Source organism: Sinocyclocheilus grahami, unplaced genomic scaffold (genome assembly GCF_001515645.1).
Source record: "Sinocyclocheilus grahami isolate Dianchi unplaced genomic scaffold, SAMN03320097.WGS_v1.1 scaffold14.1, whole genome shotgun sequence".
NCBI classification, from domain to species: Eukaryota; Metazoa; Chordata; class Actinopteri; order Cypriniformes; family Cyprinidae; genus Sinocyclocheilus; species Sinocyclocheilus grahami.
The window spans coordinates 1,093,911-1,113,466 of record NW_015505193.1 but is presented as its reverse complement, the minus strand read 5'-3'; the positions used below and the strand labels follow the sequence as shown (position 1 = coordinate 1,113,466).

The following is a 19,556-nucleotide window of genomic DNA, read 5'->3' as shown; positions in this document are numbered from 1 at the left end:
GGTCTCTGAACTGTAGTGGGAAAAACACTTTCACTTTCACTTTAACTATCTCCACTTCATTCTATCTGAAGCTTCCAGGGGTCTGACAGTGTGCGTAAATGTGTGTGTTTGAGTGCTCAATACTGGGATATCTTGGCCCAAATACAGTCTGTTTCAGAAAGGACACATTGTATGTAGGCATGGGCCGGTATGAGATTCTGACGGTATGATAACCTTAGATAAAAGAAATATCACGGTATTGCGATTACAGCTCTAAAATATGTTATTTTTAAATGTCTGGGTAAAAAACTACTTTTTTTCCACTGAACACAATACATTTTATTTTTAAGAAACATATTTTGGAACAGTAAACATGTCAGGCTAAATAATTAAAATAAATAATTGAATACTTCTTAATTAAATTAAGTGCAGTCACTTAAGTGAGCCTAAACCTGCAGCTCAACAATAATCAGAACATAAATAAATTATTTTCTGTAAAAAAAAATAAACAACTTCTGAATGAAAAAAAAATGCAGTCACTTAAGTGAACCTAAACCTGCAGCTCAATAATCAAAAACATAAATCAAAACATAATTTCTGTAAAAAAAAATACAAAATAAATCAATCAATAAAAAATGCCACTGAACACAATACATTTTATTTTTAAGAAACATATTTTGGAACAGTAAACATGTCAGGCTAAATAATTAAAATAAATAATTGAATACTTCTTAATTAAATTAAGTGCAGTCACTTAAGTGAGCCTAAACCTGCAGCTCAACAATAATCAGAACATAAATAAATTATTTTCTGTAAAAAAAAATAAACAACTTCTGAATGAAAAAAAAATGCAGTCACTTAAGTGAACCTAAACCTGCAGCTCAATAATCAAAAACATAAATCAAAACATAATTTCTGTAAAAAAAAATACAAAATAAATCAATCAATAAAAAATGTAGTCCTGCAGCTCAACAAGGTTTTTGGAGACATGCTCACTTTCTACACATTCCTCTTTCAGTCCAAGTTATGATGCAGGAATGTTCACCTTTCCTGGATTAAGTTTGGAGCGTTGAGGTACGAGGATGTGTGCACATACACATAAGGAAAGAGAAAGCGAGAGTGTGTTACACACACACACGGTCTTTCTCCATACAACACTCAAACAGTGGCAAAGACCTGAGAGCCAGCAGTTTGTTTGTTTTTTAAATGTCGTGATTTTGAACAGATCTTGATCGGGGGTGAAAGAGGGAGAAATGAAGATGACACAGATATATAATTTATGTATGACCTGGAAGTATTTATTTCTTAATGTTGTAAGAAAGGGTCTCTATTTAGGTAAGAGAGACATCTGACTAAATAATGTCTTTCCCTACGTCCAGTAAGTAAAAAGCACTGTATGTCAAATTAATAGTAGGCTATGTTTGAAAACTCATTATTAGTACAGTACCAATAGGCAAAAATAACCATTACTTACCAATCAATACTTTTATTCAGCAAGGACATATTAATTTGATCAAAAATGCTAGAAAAAGGTTTCTAGCTCAAATAAAAGCTTTTTTTGTTACTTTATATTCATCAAAAATTCCTGGGAAAAGTATTATGGTTTCCCCAAAAATATTAAGCAGCACAACTGTTTTCAACATTGATGATCATATTTCTTAATCAGCAAATCAGCATATTAGAATGATTTGCAAAGGATCATGTGACACTGAAGACTTTGCATCATAGGAATAAATTACTTTTTAAAATATATATTACAATAGAAAACAATAATTTTAAACGGTAATAATATATCTGTTTTTACTGTATTTTTGAACAAATAAATGCCGCCTTGGTGAGCAAAAGAGACTTCCTTTACAGACATTATAAAATCTTACCGACACCAACCATTCGAACAGTAGTGTAACTGTTTATTAAAAATTGGTGTATTTTATCTTATTCTTATTGCTGCTGTTTCCATAAAAGCAGTAAGCCCTAAAGCCCATATGTTACATAGTTGTTTGTTAGTTTTTCTCCACAATTAAGTTTTTTTTTTTTTACTCCAGTGTCTGAGTACTCCAGTATCAGTGTCATTATTTTGTGATGGTTGTCATTGTCGTGGTGGTTATTGATAATATCACTCATGTCACACAATAACCATTTGCATTTGTTTTGTTTATTGAATCAGCTAAATCATATTAAAATACACAGCGCTGACACATAACTACAAACAGTCATTATACACTTGCAAAATATTTACACAAGCTTTTGTTAACTTAGAATTAAATAACATCTCTTCCATTCAAGTCAATGACATTAAAGAAGGAAATCACCTTTAAAGTGCTTAATAGAAAACATTTGACCTATATGTGAACATGAGGATAGCAGACACTCCACCACTGACACACTATGACAAACTGAAGGTGTGTGTGTGTGTGTTTGTTTGGCCAGAGGGTTGTGTTTAAATTTGTTGCCTATGTTTTATTTAGATTGTCGTGGTGGTTATTGATAATATCACTCATGTCACACAATAACCATTTGCATTTGTTTTGTTTATTGAATCAGCTAAATCATATTAAAATACACAGCGCTGACACATAACTACAAACAGTCATTATACACTTGCAAAATATTTACACAAGCTTTTGTTAACTTAGAATTAAATAACATCTCTTCCATTCAAGTCAATGACATTAAAGAAGGAAATCACCTTTAAAGTGCTTAATAGAAAACATTTGACCTATATGTGAACATGAGGATAGCAGACACTCCACCACTGACACACTATGACAAACTGAAGGTGTGTGTGTGTGTGTGTGTTTGTTTGGCCAGAGGGTTGTGTTTAAATTTGTTGCCTATGTTTTATTTATGATTTTTATGTTCTGAGACTGGCATGTGCAACGTACACGATCAGACAGTGTTGAAAGTTTGAGAGCTTTATGGATAAAGATTTGACATTTTAAAAGTTTAAATGGGAATATACAGTGGTCCCAAAAGTTATGTGGACACATAAAGTGGCTGTGTGTAATTTTTCAAAGTGAAAATACTCTCCAATCCTAGTGTAAAGTGCAGAGACAGCTGTAAGTAAGACTTTAATTTCCCTGAAGAGTGTAAACAGTGTGGGTCTGTGATGCTTGTAACATTACGCTGTTGGTTTGAGCAGCCTAACAAGTTGACATCGGCTCAGCCAATGGAGTGAGTTTGAGGAGGGACTATCTGTTTTTCCAGCCAATGGCTGATGGGACGATAGTTCCGGAAACCTGTTTAAAAACAGTTACCATTAAAGGGATAGTTCACCCAGAAATTTAAATTCTGTCATTAATTACTCACCCTCATGTCATTCCAAACCCGTAAGACCCGTTCGGAACACAAATTAAGATATTTTTGATGCATTCTGACAGCTCTCTGTCCCTCCCATAGACAGCAAGGTCCTTACACGATCAACGTCAAGAAACGTTGCAAGGAGATCGGTAAAATAATAATCAAAAATAAAAAGCATCAAAAATATCTCAATTTGTGTTCCGAAGATGAACGGAGGTCTTACAAGTTTGGAACGACATGAGGGTGAGTAATTAATGACAGAATTTTCATTTTGGGGTGAACTAACCCTTTAAGATGACAAAATATTCAAGTGAATGGTATTTGCAAGAAAATACTGAGCTTTTCTCAGAGCTAACTGCACTTTCTGTGGCATTTTTACAATTTGAATCAACTTGTGTAGCTCATTTCATTTAATCTGAATTCAATTTAAACAACTTCAATTTTTCACTGAAAAAAATTGCTCTTTTCTGTATACATCTGTTCAAATATGGGGCCTTTAGTTGCAACGTGTCAGGATTAAAATAATTGTGACATGAGCAATAATCATTGAATTAGAAAGAATCCAAATACATTTTGTCTTCAATTTAAACAGTAGTTTTTTATCCATCTTTCTTTAAGCATACCAGGTTCAACTGTAGTGGGAAAAAACACTTTCAGTTTCAAGTTTGATATTTTATCTAATGCAGTTAGATTCAAAAATAAGTGCAGCTTACAGGATGTTTACTCTTAAGATTTTTTCAGCTTTAGGTGGCTCAGTCAAGGCCGATTTGTCCTGGCTTAGAGAGCGAGAGAAAGAGACGGCAATCTTCTCAAACAGTGTGGGATTACTATAAAGATAATGAAGGTTCAAGTCGATTCATTACAGAAGGGCATGAATTATCAAAAGTGGGAAACCGCTTAGGCGGGACTTTCACCTGAATTTGGCCTTTAGAAAAGGACAATTGATTGTTAAATGGGGACATATAATGTTTACAATTTTATTATCTTCCCTGAGATCCACTAAGTTGTTTTTTTAGTAGTGTTTTCTATTGGTTCCAAAGCTGCATTACTTTAAGACATTAAATAGATTCATTAAACAATCCATGCTGAGATGAAAACTCAGACTGTTTAGATCAGAAAAAGAAACTCTAGACGTATCTGCAGAGCTGTAGGTGCTACACACAGTCAGGAACAGCACAAGGTTTCTCAAACATTCCCTCATTTACACTTATCGTTACTTCTTCTGGTGTTTAAGAGTAATATAGTATCTATCTAACATCCTCCTTACTACTCCATATGAAGGCCAGGCCAAGTTTCTGAACATTGAAATAGAAGCTTGCATGTTAATCTTGGCGATCATAGTGTATGTTAATGTTAGATGACGTCAGAGTTGCAGAAGTTCATAACGAGTTGTTTTTGTGGTTCCGTTTCTATAGACGCTTGTTTAGGGGAAGAAGTTTAGAGTTCTTAAAGTTACAGTAAGCACATTGAACTCTTTTATTTCAAACGATCAAGAGAATTTGATTTCTCATGACAGGACACCTGTAAATTGATTACGCCAGTTGTTGAGTTGGTTGCCCGCTGGTGTCGGTGGTCTTCTGTTGTCACATTTTTGGATAGGTTTTTGCTGTGTGGTCAGTCCTAGTCTTATCCATAACTATGTGGACTTCTGGGATTGATTGGTGCATCTTGCCGTCCGTTTTGTCTGTTCAGCTGGTAGAGACGGTGGCTGAGGTTTTGTACCTGGCATGTGCCGAGGACACATCCCACACGCTTCAGCTGACCCTGTGGGTAACTGCGTGACCCTCTGAGGACGTGCCGATATTCCTGGAAATGTTCCCTGTTTTGATTGGCCGGTGTGTTGGTCTGTTTCAACGGGGGTCCTTTATGTAGGAGGGCCCTCCAGACCGCACGGCGCTCTCTTGCCCCGATACTCGAAGCTATTGAAGGAATGGTGATGGTTTCCATGGCGATACCACCCTGTGTTTCTGAAAGCTTCCCGGGTTTGCTGGGAAAACTCGATCTGGTGAGAGAAAGAGAAATAATTTGGTTGACCACCAGTGGAGCACATGCATGCATTGACCAGATGTATTTAAATACATCATTCAGACATTCACAGAAGCTGACGTAGATTAAGTATTAAAGTAGAGGCTTGGCAGCATTAAGACCATTTTAGGTGGAGTATTTGAAGCCTGTTATTAATCAAGCGTTTTTCTGGCTATAGTCCAAGTTATTTGTGGCATGCACTAATATTCCCTCACTCTAGGACACACTCCTTCACGTGATTCAGTCTGGCTCCTCAGGAGGCATTCAGCATTTGTTTTTTGTTAGAATATCGGTAAGGAAAAATAAAAGAGAGGGGATATAAAATTGTTAGACTGAGGTCTCTACATTATGTTAGAGGGATTATGTGGCTGTTTGGCACTATATTTGCTATTAATTTAGTTATTTTATATGCAAAAGAGTTATTTAAGGTGAAGTTTGTAATTGCTGTGTCACTACACTGTAAAAATTGATTTTCCGAATTTATAAATTGAGTAGAAGATTGAGTATGTTTTCAAGAAAATACTATTTCAGTCTTTCTGTTTCAAAATTCCACATTTAATTTGATAGTTTTTCTTGTTTCTTTGTAATTATTTGTGATTATTTGACATTTCTGAGTGAATATTTTTTCAAAGTAAATCTTGCATCATTTTTCACAAGTGTAGCGGCATATTAATTGCCTATATAATATTATTTTCCAATTAAATTCCAAACATCTGCCATTGTTCAGCAATTACATTTTTTACATCCCTGCCAAACCTGCAGGTGAGGGAGATTATTTGAGATTTTCTTTTTAGGAAAAGTTTGTATTGCAGTTTTCCTGAATGGTAAACTGTATGTACAGCATTTGAAAAAAAAAAAAATATATATATATATATATATATATATACAGTATATGATTTAAATTATTTTGCATGTTTTTATAAATTATAATGTTTCAGATATCACATCACACTATAATTTTTTATGCAGATATATTTGTGAATTCTAAGCATGATATCAGAGTATCTGTATGTATGTGTCCGTGTGTAGTTTTCAGTGTATGTGTTTATGTTGTGCATTAGTGTGGGATATAGGGTAGTACTTTAAATCTAATCTGAATCAGAATGTTTCTGAACAGGATTAGTCTGGACTGGTAGTAGCAAAACACGCACACAATCACTGTATCTTTTCCTTTTTCTGTTTAGTACCCAAACTCTGGAACAATCTACCTAGCGTTGTTCAGGAGGCAGACATACTCTTTCAGTTTCAATCTAGATTAAAGACCCATCTCTTTAACCTGGTTTACACAAAACACACTTCTATAACTCAAATCCGTTAAAGGATTGTTAGGTTGCATTAGTTAAGTCAACTGGAACCGAGACGCTGGGGTTGAGGACGCTTAATTTCAGGCAATATTGTCAACTTGATTGCACAGACACTATTGGAAGAGAGCTGAACTGGATGATGACATCACTGAATCATCAATGAACTGACTTAACTGAAAAATGGACTGTTTGTTATTGTCCTCTTGCATTATTGACACACTATTTTCCTGTTTGACACTGTAAAGCTGCTTTGAACACAATCTGTATTGTATAAAGCGCTATAAACCATTTATATTTATTTGATACCACCCATTTTAGTCTATCCCTACATCTTATTCTATTATATCTATATCACATCTGTACATACTATTTTTGTTTATATGTGTGTGTGTGTGTGTGTGTGTGTGTGTGTGTATTTTATTCACATATCTTTATTTTTTATTATCTGTGTGTTGTTGTTGTCTCTGTGTACTGGAAGCTTCTGTCACCAGAACAAACTCCTTGTATGTGCAAACATACTTGGCAATAAATCTTCTAAATATTGGTGACTTGACTCTAACAGTGGTTTCCAGGCATAAGGAGCATTTACATGTTTATAATGTCAATCTCATGCAAACCTTTGTTTAGCACTCGGTTTGACATCTGTGAGAGCAAACCTGTTGCAAAATATTAAGCAGCACAACTGTTTTTATCATCGATACTAACAAAGAAATGTTTTTAGCTACCAGATAGTGTAGGTATAGTATCTACCAGTAGGGACTGCCAGGAACATGCTAACTAGCTAAACTTGGGTTTTAATATGCATTACTGAAATTTGATTGATGTTGAAAATGTACTGCGTGCCAGATTTAAACTCACTTCAGCTGCACGAGCAGTACTGTAGGCAGCAGCTGAATAGCTGGCATTATGTGGTGAGTCTGTTAGCAGAACCGGAGATGTGGGACCGCCGGGGCTCAGGGTCAGTACAGGTCTGAGTGTGTGTGTGTGTGCTTGACTGAATGTGTGGGCTCAACACTTAGCTGTGCAACTGGCTGTTGGACTTCCTGACTGGAAGACCTCAGGCAGTTCGGGTCGGCAGCAACACATCCAGCACCATCACACTGAACACTGGGGCCCCGCAAGGATGTGTGCTGAGCCCCCTCCTCTTCACTCTGCTGACCCACGACTGCACACCGTCACACAAAGGTGAGCCGCCTGGCCGGGTGGTGCAGTGACAACAATCTCTCTCTGAATGTGGAGAAGACGAAGGAGATTGTTGTTGACTTCAGGAGAGTGCACACTCAGCATGCTCCTCTGTCCGTCAATGGTGTAACTGTGGAGAGGGTGAGCAGCACCAAGTTCCTGGGTGTGCACATCACAGAGGATCTCTCCTGGACTGACAACACCGCAGCACTGGCCAAGAAAGCACAGCAGCGTCTCTACTTCCTCCGCAAACTGAGAAGAGCCAGAGCCCCGGCCCCCATCATGTGCACCTTCTACAGAGGCACCATCGAGAGCATCCTGACCAGCTGCATCACTGTGTGGTATGGCGCCTGCAACGTGTCCTGCCGCAAGACACTTCAACGCATAGTGAGAGCAGCTGAGAAGATCGTTGGTGCCTCTCTCCCCTCCCTTCAGGACATCTACAACACCCGTCTCACCCGCAAAGCCCTCTGCATTGCAGGTGATCCCACCCACCCGACACACAGCTTCTTCAGTCTGCTGCCATCAGGGAGGAGACTGCGGAGTCTCCAGGCCAGGACCAGCAGACTGATGGACAGCTTCATCCATCAGGCTGTCAGGAAGCTGAACTCCCTCCCGACCTTGCCCCCCCTCCCCTCTTTTGCCCCACGCACCACTGAACTCTGACCTTCTGATGGACTCTCCCACTCCCCCCTCCCAAATACACACACACTCACTGTCACTTTAATCAGTCTGAATAAGCTCTTTTGCACTACAAATCATTTTTTGCACTACAATCACTATATCTGCACTGTTGTTTACTTTACTGGTTTGCACTCTATCTGCCATGTGCTTTATATATATATTTTTACATTTGACTTTATTTGTATATTTGTATAGTTGTATTTTGTATTTAATCTGTATTTATGTAATCTGTGTGCACCCAAGGGTCTGAGAGTAACGCAATTTCAATTCTCTGTGTGTATGTGCTGTACATCTGGAAGAATTGACAATAAAGTGAAGTTACATGTGGCTAAGTATGGTGACCCATACTCGGAATTAGTGCTCTGCATTTACCCATCCAAAGTGCACACACACAGCAGTGAACACACACAAACCGTGAACACACACCCGGAGCAGTGGGCAGCCATTTATGCTGCGGCGCCCGGGGAGCAGTTGGGGGTTCGGTGCCTTGCTCAAGGGCTCCTCAGTCGTGGTATTGAAGGTGGGAGAGAGTGCTGTACATTCATTCCCCCCACCTACAATCCCTGCCGGTACGAGACTCGAACCCACAGCCTTTGGGTTATGAGTCCGACGCTCTAACCATTAGGCCACGACTTCCCCCCGAAAAGCTGACTTGACTCGACTCGACTCGACTCCCCTTCTGCTCCAGAGCAGAAAAGACTGAACAAGCCTGGAATCATTGGAGTTTCCAAAACACATTCCTCATTTAACATGCGCTACACACACTGCTTACCAACAAAACACACACTGCTTTCTCTCTTGTGAAGGTCACCATCAGCCTAAATGCTGTCAAACCTTTCCTGAACAACACACTTACGTCATTAAGAGCTTTTACACTGTTTTAGTCTGTCCGCCTGAATCGTTTTGTCGTTCTATCTATCTACTGAGCTGTCAGCTGTTCTGTCTGTTGTTCTATTGATTGTTTTGATATTCTATCATTCTGTTCATTGTTCCGTCTATAAACCCACAAACTTAGACTTCTTTTTCTAAACTTTCAAACAAGTCTTTGTCAAGCCAGCATTCAAAGTCTATATTGACAAACTTTTCTTTCTAGTTAAAAATTTTAACTTTTTTTTTTATTTCAGTTCTTTTCAATTCTACTTTCTTAAATTTAAAATCCAATTCAGCATCCTTTTTGATGGCACAGTTCAAATTTTATTCAAATTCAGGAGTTCTTTTATCAGTGAACTCTTTCCTTTGATCGTTTCAACTTCTTTCTTTTACATGCACTTTGTAATTGGTTTCACTTACACTATTGTGATGAAATCCGGCTTCTTATCTTAATTAGTTTGACACCCTTTGTTGCAGTTGCACGTATGATTAGATAAGAAAAGCCCCTGTACATCATAACTGTATACTGAATTGAAATCAGGCCGGAGAGCAGCAGCCAAGCACAGTTACTCAATCACCCCGTCCCAGCATAAGCCCTTCTAAGCCTCTGCCCCAAGCTAAAGTCCTACTGTTTCACTGCTCCATTCATACACTTCAGTCTCAGATGCTAGATTACACACACACACACACACACACACACACACACACACACACACACACACTCACACTCACACTCACACTCACACTCACACTCACTCACTCTCTGTGAATATGGAAGACAGCATACAGGGTGAAGAGTCTTTTGGATTGTAGAGTAAGAAGAGGAGACGTATTGTGATGTTTTATTCTGAAGACTAGAATGAGGAAGTCTGGAAGTTTCAGGTTGAGAGAGAGAGACTGTTGAGAAGCATTCCCACATTAGTGCCCTGCATGGGGCCTGAGAGAGAGATGTTAGCATGCACAAATATCCATCTTAGTCACAAACTGTTAAGAATGATGTTGCAATCCACTCACTGAGGAACATTTTTAAAAACAGTGCTGGAGGGGCTAATTTGGGGGGGGGGGACCTGCTTAAATCCACCTTACATAAATTCATTGTGCCCTTGCACAAGTGTGTACGCAAAAGAGGATTTAATTTCCAGTTGAACATTAAAGTCCTAAATCACTTGCTGTTTGTGTTTGTGACCTCACACCGTCTGTTTGACCTTTTCTCACATTAGGCACACACTGCGTGTTCAGATTTATCCTGTAAGCTTTGTTCACTTTTGAAGGCCTCAGACTCATTGTTCAGTGGAAGAAACTGTCTTAACCCACCAGGAGGGGGAGCCACTGAGGTGACATTCAATCTGAAGGGGCATCATTACAAGACTCAAACCAACAGGTGAAGTGACCCTCAGAAGGTATTGACACACTAAGTGACGATAAAATGACGTCACACCTCTGTTAACAAATATAGTAGTGCTTTTTCAGAATCTAAACATTTTAGCAACTACTTTTAAGTGACTGTTGTAGTGCTTTAGTGGATATATGAAGTCAATTCCTCAAACGAAAAACCAATAGTGTCCAAATACTTCTATTATTATATCTACTGTTTTACCGTTTAAAACCTGCATTTTGTAAATACAATTATGTATAAAATGAATGCCACTTAATTGAATAGTTTATATTTAATGCAATTTAAGATTAATGCAGTTTAATTCAACATTTTGGAGGTGTGTGGAGTGTGTTGAAGGCATGATTCCATGTTGCATCCTGCAAGTCAGAGTTCGAAATAGCCTAATCCATATCATGACTAAGCGGTTACGAAGGGGAAATCCGAGAAACTACGTTACAGGTGGCACGTCTCTCTTGCGCTCCCTGTGCCAAATGCAGACAGTCAAGTGACGCATACTATTTCATGGAACTACAGGTCACACACACACACCTGTGTGGCCAGCCATTTTAACATATATTCTGTAAAACTACCTTTATGTATTTTTATTTATTAGCATTATTTATCTTCAATTATACTAGTAAAATAAACCAATAGTGTCTAGTATCAGTTTCACTACTACCAATTCTTTGGATACTAATACTTATTCCAGTTGAATACACTAGTATTCAATTGTTCACTTATTCTTTACATACTATTGTTTACCTTCCTTTGCAACTAGTTACTATATCAATAGTTTTACTGATATTTATTTATGAGAAAATAGTATTTGTCACAATTTGTAGGGTTAATTCAGGATAATTGGGCAATTTTACCAGTCATCTCATTAGAAACAAGTGTCCCAATTTACCTCAGTTCATGCTACCTAGTAACACTGCATATTATAGTTACAATTGCTATTTAAAAAAAAAAAAACTAGTTGAAATTTGAAATTGACTAGTTGACTAGAAAATTTGTTGAATAGTTTATATTTAATGCAATTTAAGATTAATGCAGTTTAATTCAACATTTTGGAGGTGTGTGGAGTGTGTTGAAGGCATGATTCCATGTTGCATCCTGCAAGTCAGAGTTCGAAATAGCCTAATCCATATCATGACTAAGCGGTTACGAAGGGGAAATCCGAGAAACTACGTTACAGGTGGCACGTCTCTCTTGCGCTCCCTGTGCCAAATGCAGACAGTCAAGTGACGCATACTATTTCATGGAACTACAGGTCACACACACACACCTGTGTGGCCAGCCATTTTAACATATATTCTGTAAAACTACCTTTATGTATTTTTATTTATTAGCATTATTTATCTTCAATTATACTAGTAAAATAAACCAATAGTGTCTAGTATCAGTTTCACTACTACCAATTCTTTGGATACTAATACTTATTCCAGTTGAATACACTAGTATTCAATTGTTCACATATTCTTTACATACTATTGTTTACCTTCCTTTGCAACTAGTTACTATATCAATAGTTTTACTGATATTTATTTATGAGAAAATAGTATTTGTCACAATTTGTAGGGTTAATTCAGGATAATTGGGCAATTTTACCAGTCATCTCATTAGAAACAAGTGTCCCAATTTACCTCAGTTCATGCTACCTAGTAACACTGCATATTATAGTTACAATTGCTATTTAAAAAAAAAAAAAACTAGTTGAAATTTGAAATTGACAAAAACTTAAAAGTCATTACTATTACTCTGAAGCAATTTAAAATAAGTATTGCTAACAAATTTGATCGATACTAACAATAGATGATGAATGTTAAAGTGGCTTGCCATGAACATACATACTTAAACTTTAGTTTAGTAATCTATGTAATGTCTGGTCTGCATTGCATCTGTTTATATAAGAGTAATGGTAACACACTTTACAGTAAGGCTTCATTTGTTTTCATTAGTTAACCTGAACTAACAATGAACCATATGTCTACAACTTTTATTAATCCTAAATGTCAATTTCAACATTTGATTAAAAAAAAATGCATTCGTAAAAGCTGTATCTGTTAAATTAGTTAATGCACTATGGACTATCATGAACAATTGTAGTTTCTTAACTAACATTAACAAAGATTAATCAATTATGTAAATATATTGCTCATGGTAAGTTCATTTTAGGTAATGCATCGACTAATGTTAACAATTAAGAGATTTTGCTACTAGATTTATTTGCATATGAGTAACGCGCACAAGCTCTACATAAACATTTCCAAACCTTTGTGATACTGAGAATATTATGGAAGCCCGTTTCCGCCACTGAATAAAAAATAAAAAAAGGTAATTGCGACTTTTTATCTCACAATTCTGACTTTTTTTCACAGAATTGTGAGTTATAAAGTCAGAATTGCGAGATATAAAGTCAGAACTGCGAGATATGAAGTCAGAACTGCGAGATATGAAGTCAGAACTGTGAGATATGAAGTCAGAACTGCGAGATATTGTGTTTTTATAGCTTAGCAGCATAAAGGTCAAGTTTTTTTATGTCAGTGTGTTCAGAGGCTTCTGATTGTCTTTGTTTAAAAGCTTAGGATGTTTATTGTATCTCAGTCTCATAAATGATGTCATAAACTTGGGTGTCTCGTAAGTGTAATTTACTAAATAGATGCATTTTGTGAAAATGTTCTGAGCCTCCTATTAGTTCAGAACCATAGATTTTTCTTCTATGGGTCAAAGCAGCAGTTATTTAGCAAAAATGTCCAGATATTGGAATATTGTTGTGTTGTTAGTGCATGTTAGTTTGTGACTTGTGATTGTTAATAATTTTCAGGACAAACAGATATGTAACTCTCTCGTTTTCATGCAATATAAATAATTAGCATTAGCCCTTGAAATGGATTGGTTTCTGCAGACACCTCCTGAGCTCTGTGTGTGTGTGTGTGTGTGTGTGTGTGTGTGTATTTGTTTTGCATCATGGGTCAGACAGCAACAGGATACGCTTGCATTCATGCCTCAGTTCTCTCAGACAGAGCTGCCTGCTTGTGTGTGTTGAGTTGAATTACTGAAATAAATGAATTTTTCCACGACATTCTAATTTATTGAGATGCACCTGTGTATTTGTGTGTCTGTCCAAGTGTCTCTCTTCACTTATACATTATTATAATACGAAACTCAGCAAAGTATTATTATAATCCATATAAAATCTGTCTAAATCAGTTGCACAAATCTTATCTATTTTAAAACACTAATTGATATGTTAGATTAATGTCTAGAATAAAAATTGTGACACCCATGAATTTTACAAGAATTTACATAATTAATAAATATTTAATAATAATAATAAAAAAGCAAATAATCTCCATCCATTTTCAGATTATTTTATTTATTTATTTTACAGATATTGCATTGTTGACTGACTGCATTCATCAAGCTCAACCATTCAACCCTGTTACCAAAGTTTTTTTCAGAAAACAGAAGTTTATCAATAATAACAAAGTAGCATTTGCTTCCAAACTAGCTATACTTATTTATTCCAATTTAGACTGAATTTATCATTTGTGCATATCATTTTTTATATATGTTATATTGTTAGAAAATAAAATCACAAGGTTTTAAAATATTTTGGTTACAGGTTGCAAACACTGCATACTCAAACAATATTTAATTTGCCTTCCTGAAGTAGATTACCATTTTTAAGTGTTTTAGGGCCCTATTTTGTTCCCTGTTTGTGAAAATTACCTCTGATCCAACATAATTTTAAACCTGAACACAATATAGACTCTCTCTGTTTGCTATCTAAAGCTCTTTTTCAGACTCACTGAGAGGCTGAAATGACAGCTTTTGAGTCTATTGAGCACCGCTACTGTACTTTTCTGTACTACCCTCCCTCTCAGCCCATCAGCAGGTACCCTGAAAGATGAATCAACCAATCTGTGCACTTATGAGATGTTTCAGTGGTCAAGGTCTTTATTTCAACTTCTTAGCCAAACACTGCTTCACAAGGTTTCACAATGTAGTGCTAACAGCCCTTTGGAGTCCAGTCTTTTGATTAAATATGTGTGCAAGTGTGTTTTAAATCTCCATAACTCTCAGATTTGAGGGCAATAGGAGTGTGTTGGTGCTCATGTGGTGGATGGTGAAAGTCTTTTTCAATGACATTTTCCCTTTGCTGCCCCCTGCTGGAGCAACACAGTTATGTTCCCTCGGTGCTTTGACACACAGGCTGAATTTGGAATTGCATACTATCATACTATTTAGTAAGAGTAGTATGCTATATCAAACCAAACCTGTGAAAAGTACAGCATGTTCCAGGAGTGTTTGAAATACTAGTATACTGCTTCTGTAGCATATAGTATACTATGTATAACAGTGTGAATTTTCTCTATGCATGAATGGATGATATTCTACTATTCTCTAAATGTGCAGCATACAGCAGAGCACACTTCACTGGGCTGTATCCCACAATGTAATATGCTTCACTTGTTCAGACTCATTTGACTGAACTTCTAAAAGTGAACAAATTTTTACACAAACATGGACTGAAAATGCAAATAACAGAGATACTCACTGGAATTAAAAACAAGTAATGTGGTTAGGTCATGTGACAAGAGTTTAGCATGCTCCAGTTTGAAACATTTTGCATATGCTACTAACCCTGATAGCACACGTACATCACGGAGACGTCTATTTGACGTCTGCAAGATGTTTTTCTCATCTGTGTGTTTGCTCAGCTGCAATACGTCTATAGGACGTTTCCTATTAGATGTAAAATAGACGTTTATAAGATGTTTATGATTTAGAATGTATGTAAAACTGACAATTGAAAGACGTCTATCAGAGGTTTGTACACAGCAGATGCTTTCCAGATGAAGCGATCTTTAACAGACATCTTGCCGATGTACGTGTGCTATCTGGGAAATGACATACAATTGAAGAAGAAAAAAAAGCACTATACATTATAATGACATACTTTTTTTAAAAAGCAGTATACAGTATATACTATGTCTACAATGTATAATAGTATACTAATACACTATCTTGTGTGTTTGAGAAATGTAACAGTCTGTCATCCCAAAAATGGGATGGGAGTAAAAAAAAAAAAATCCTTAAATACTTTGCGCAGGATAAAAAGACAAAGTATTAAATGCACTGATGCATGACAATGTGTGTAAGAGTGTGTATAAACGGATCTAATTCCTCTTGGGAACCAGTCAGACCAGCTCTCCGCGGTGTGTATTCATGTGTACATTTCTAATATCCTCAGGGCTGTTCATTTATGAATGCTCAGGATTGAGGAGAAACATCTCTCTCTTTATCCTCATATTCCTCTCTCTTTCAACACACAGGCACACGAACCAGCACTAAACCAATATAAGACCATCAGCAGTATATTATGGCTACATATGATTCTATCACAGTATCATTCTAGGTGTTTTTTGTGAATTAGGCTAATCGTAGTAGGCTTATTATGTTCAAGTCAGAAAAATGATTTGCGTGAAATGACGTTTGTGAATGCTTCAGAACCATTTGCCGTGATAAAGTACCTCAGTAATGTTATACGCAGTAGCAAAGGCTTTTTAATTCTCCTTTCTCACAGCACGTCCACAACCAAACAATTCATTAGTATCGCTTACAAAAAAATTGCAATTGTAACCATGCACTATAAAATATTTTAGATTTTTACAGTAGTATATAATGAACTGACTGTATGTGATTCACATGTAGAATTATTATAATGCTCTGTAATAGTGCTTCAGCATGAATCAATTATACAGTTCCTGGTGTTTTTGCTGTCTCTGCTGTAGTTTGTGACAACAAAGCTACTTCTTATGAAATGATTGTTTAGGATTCTTTTGTAAATAATTTCATTGGGTGTTGATATCTGCATGCAAAATAAACCAGTGATAACAACCACAACAGTACTGCAAATTTCCTCCACTTTAACTGAATATTAAAATATATAATAATTACAATATAATATTATATAATCGTATTATATTATTATAATAGGAAAAAAATTACATTTATTTACTATTTTACTAATAAATATATATATATATATATATATATATATATATATATATATATATGTGTGTGTGTGTGTGTGTGTGTGTGTGTTCACAGGTTTCACATTTCACCGTCAGTGTTTCATACATTTTTTTTATTGTAGTTTGTTAAATCCTGTCTTGGTTTTACAGTGTAGCTTCCATCAAAATACCATAGTGACTACAGAGCTACCACTGTAAAACTGTTGTGATATTGTCTTGTTAACTATAATAAACTGTTACTTTGGCAATATTTTGTAAGGTGTACATATGCAAGCTGTGAACTAAGTTAGTCTCTTAACTAGCTGTAACGAAATGTGTTTGTTCTGCTCACAGGTTTCCTGAGCTGTTGGCTGCCGGACACGCTGTAATTGAGCAACAATCAGACAGAGCACTGAAGAAGAGGGTAGTGTGCTCGAAAAACGACACCGCTGGAAGAGATGGTAAGATGAGTTAACACACATTACACACACAAAGCCTAACAAACCCACAGACCACAGCCAAACTATCTGATGCGTAGTTCAAACTAAAATTGCTGTGATTTTTATTTGTACATACTATTTTTTTTATTCTAATTGGGTGATCTCAGGTCAGAATAAGTTATGCTACAGACCAGCCTTTATTCAAATGTCTAGATATGTGAGCCAAGCCCAACACATTCCCATCATTCCTTAATGCGTTACTGAACATGATACATATGTTAAGAAATATTTGACATGTCTCTAGTGTATTGTTTCCGCCCTGAATTGAGTGTGTCATCTTATTTAATCACTGGGTGTTTAACTGTAAATGGCATTATGTGCTCTATGACTAGTGTGTGTGTATTGAATTTACACTATATATAAACACTAAACACTTTTTTTTTTTAAATATTAGTTTTAATTAATTCTAATACAGTTGTAAAAAAAACTGTAGTGGTAGGATTTGGGTTGGGGTTAGTAGTGTTTTTTTTTTTTATTCGATCAAAAGGGTGCTTCTACTAAATACTGAGCAAAGGGTCTGAATACTTAGGACCATGTGATATTTCAGTTTTTCTTTTTTAATAAATCTGCAAAAATGTCAACAATTCTGTGTTTTTCTGTCAATATGGGGTGCTGTGTGTACATTAATGAGGAAAAAAATTAACTTAAATGATTTTAGCAAATGGCTGCAATATAATAAAGAGTGAAAATTTTAAGGGGGTCTGAATACTTTCCGTACCCACTGTATATTTTTTCTGGCATTCATTTTTTTATACTTTCTTTGTGATTTTGAATACTCACTGTTTGTTGCTATCCACTCCTGCTGGTCGAGGCCGTGTGACAGGGCAGAGAGGGTCAGAAGGTCGAGATCAGTGATGCGTCTGGACAGGAAGTGATCTGTCAGGTAAGGTTTGACCTCAGCAGACGGGACTAAATGTAGATTGTTATTCTTTCTGTCAACAGAACATTCAATGAGAATTCACAGCAGAGCAATTTATTGCACTTTGATAAAAGCTCTTTTTTTATAAATAAAGAATAATCGGTTATCGGTATCGGCCAAAATGTTCATATCGGTGCATCCCTATATAAAATTCACTAATGAATTGTGCACGGTATGACCAGGAATGAAGGGTCAAACGGAGTCATTTTAAACATTTATGCATTTAGCAGATGCTTTTATCCAAAGCGACTTACAAAAGAGGAACAAAAGCAATTTGTTAAGGAGCAAACAATATTTGTAATATACAATGCCAGGTTTATTTGACAACTAGCTTAGGAAGCAAGCTAGAGAAGAGGAGAAATGCAGAAAAGGAATCTCATTTGAAATGTGCTGATATATAAATGGCTGATTTTGTGATGTGAAATTATTTTGCAGTGAGCATGTCTACTAGTTAATCGGTGTTTAAATAGTTAAGCTGGTGCGCAAATAGCAAACAGTTTGTGAATACACACAGAGTGACGTTACACAAGGACACACAGGGATGTAGTTTAGTTGTCATGTGTGCACACGGGGCTGGTCGATTACTGTATGTACTGAAAGGGGTTGTTTTCACTTGTTCATGTTTTCCGACAGCATTAGTGAGCAATCAGCACATTCTCACTGGAAAGGGTGCTGCTTTCTACTGTAGACAACGCTAATAATTTTAATTCATGCAAATGAGAAAAACCACACAGACGCTGGCCTGACAGAGCGCGCTGAGTGTGTGAACACAGAGAAAACAGACCTCTTGAGTTCAGCCTTGAAATAACTGATAGTGTGTGTTTGTGTGTGGTGGGAGGTTCGAGACGGTGGCCTTGTCCTGACTGATTAAAACACAGGCTGAGAGGTGGAATATCTTCCATATGGTCGCACAAGAAGCATTTGGATACTTTTGCCACTCTTCTGCAGTGTATAAATGTTATTGCATTAGACACAAACTATCAAACCAAGTGATATTTATTTTAAAGAAACATCACATGTACTTTTTAGTCAAAGCATTGCACAAAATAAGTGTGGTAGATTTGCAGTGTTACAACTAGAGAGATATAGAGAGGTAGAAAGAACTATCTATATCTATATCTATATAGTGTGTACGTGGGACATATATAAATTGGCTCAGCTTTTTGCTCATTACTTACTGAGCTGATGAGAATCTTATCACACCATGTTGAGTTATTACATGATTTAATCTAAATCAAGCACTCTGATTAGTGTTTTTTTTTTTTTCAAACCTCAGCAAGATCCCTTAGGCATCACCTCCAGCTCATATCATCAGTGTACTGAAATTCTATGTTTACAATGCCTTTAATGGCTTATTATGTATGTGTGTGTGTATATATATATATATATATATATATA

At 36.4% G+C, this 19,556-nt stretch overlaps 2 protein-coding genes across 2 annotated transcripts in view; both read right to left on the bottom strand.

Annotated features, from left to right (window-relative positions):
• Positions 1-4,725: 4,725 nt before the first annotated feature.
• Positions 4,726-5,396, bottom strand: LOC107601032 (ADM2-like). The gene has a single exon (XM_016293049.1). It carries the CDS (start codon positions 5,335-5,337, stop codon positions 4,906-4,908), a length of 432 nt encoding a protein of 143 aa, XP_016148535.1. The 5' UTR covers positions 5,338-5,396; the 3' UTR covers positions 4,726-4,905.
• A 4,565-nt stretch (positions 5,397-9,961) lies between these two features.
• The window catches only part of LOC107600613 (MOB kinase activator-like 2), an 11,267-nt gene continuing 1,672 nt past the window's right edge, over positions 9,962-19,556 (bottom strand). The window contains exons 2-5 of the mRNA XM_016292550.1: positions 18,020-18,171; positions 17,092-17,188; positions 12,711-12,712; positions 9,962-9,996 (exon numbers count right to left, since the gene is read on the bottom strand). Coding sequence (XP_016148036.1) covers positions 9,962-9,996; positions 12,711-12,712; positions 17,092-17,188; positions 18,020-18,171 — 286 coding nt within the window. The remainder of the gene's footprint in view (positions 9,997-12,710; positions 12,713-17,091; positions 17,189-18,019; positions 18,172-19,556) is intronic.

Bases quoted from the DNA above. Each gene is read 5' to 3' on its own strand.
- LOC107601032 (XM_016293049.1), bottom strand. From the start codon at position 5,337: ATGCATGCATGTGCTCCACTGGTGGTCAACCAAATTATTTCTCTTTCT.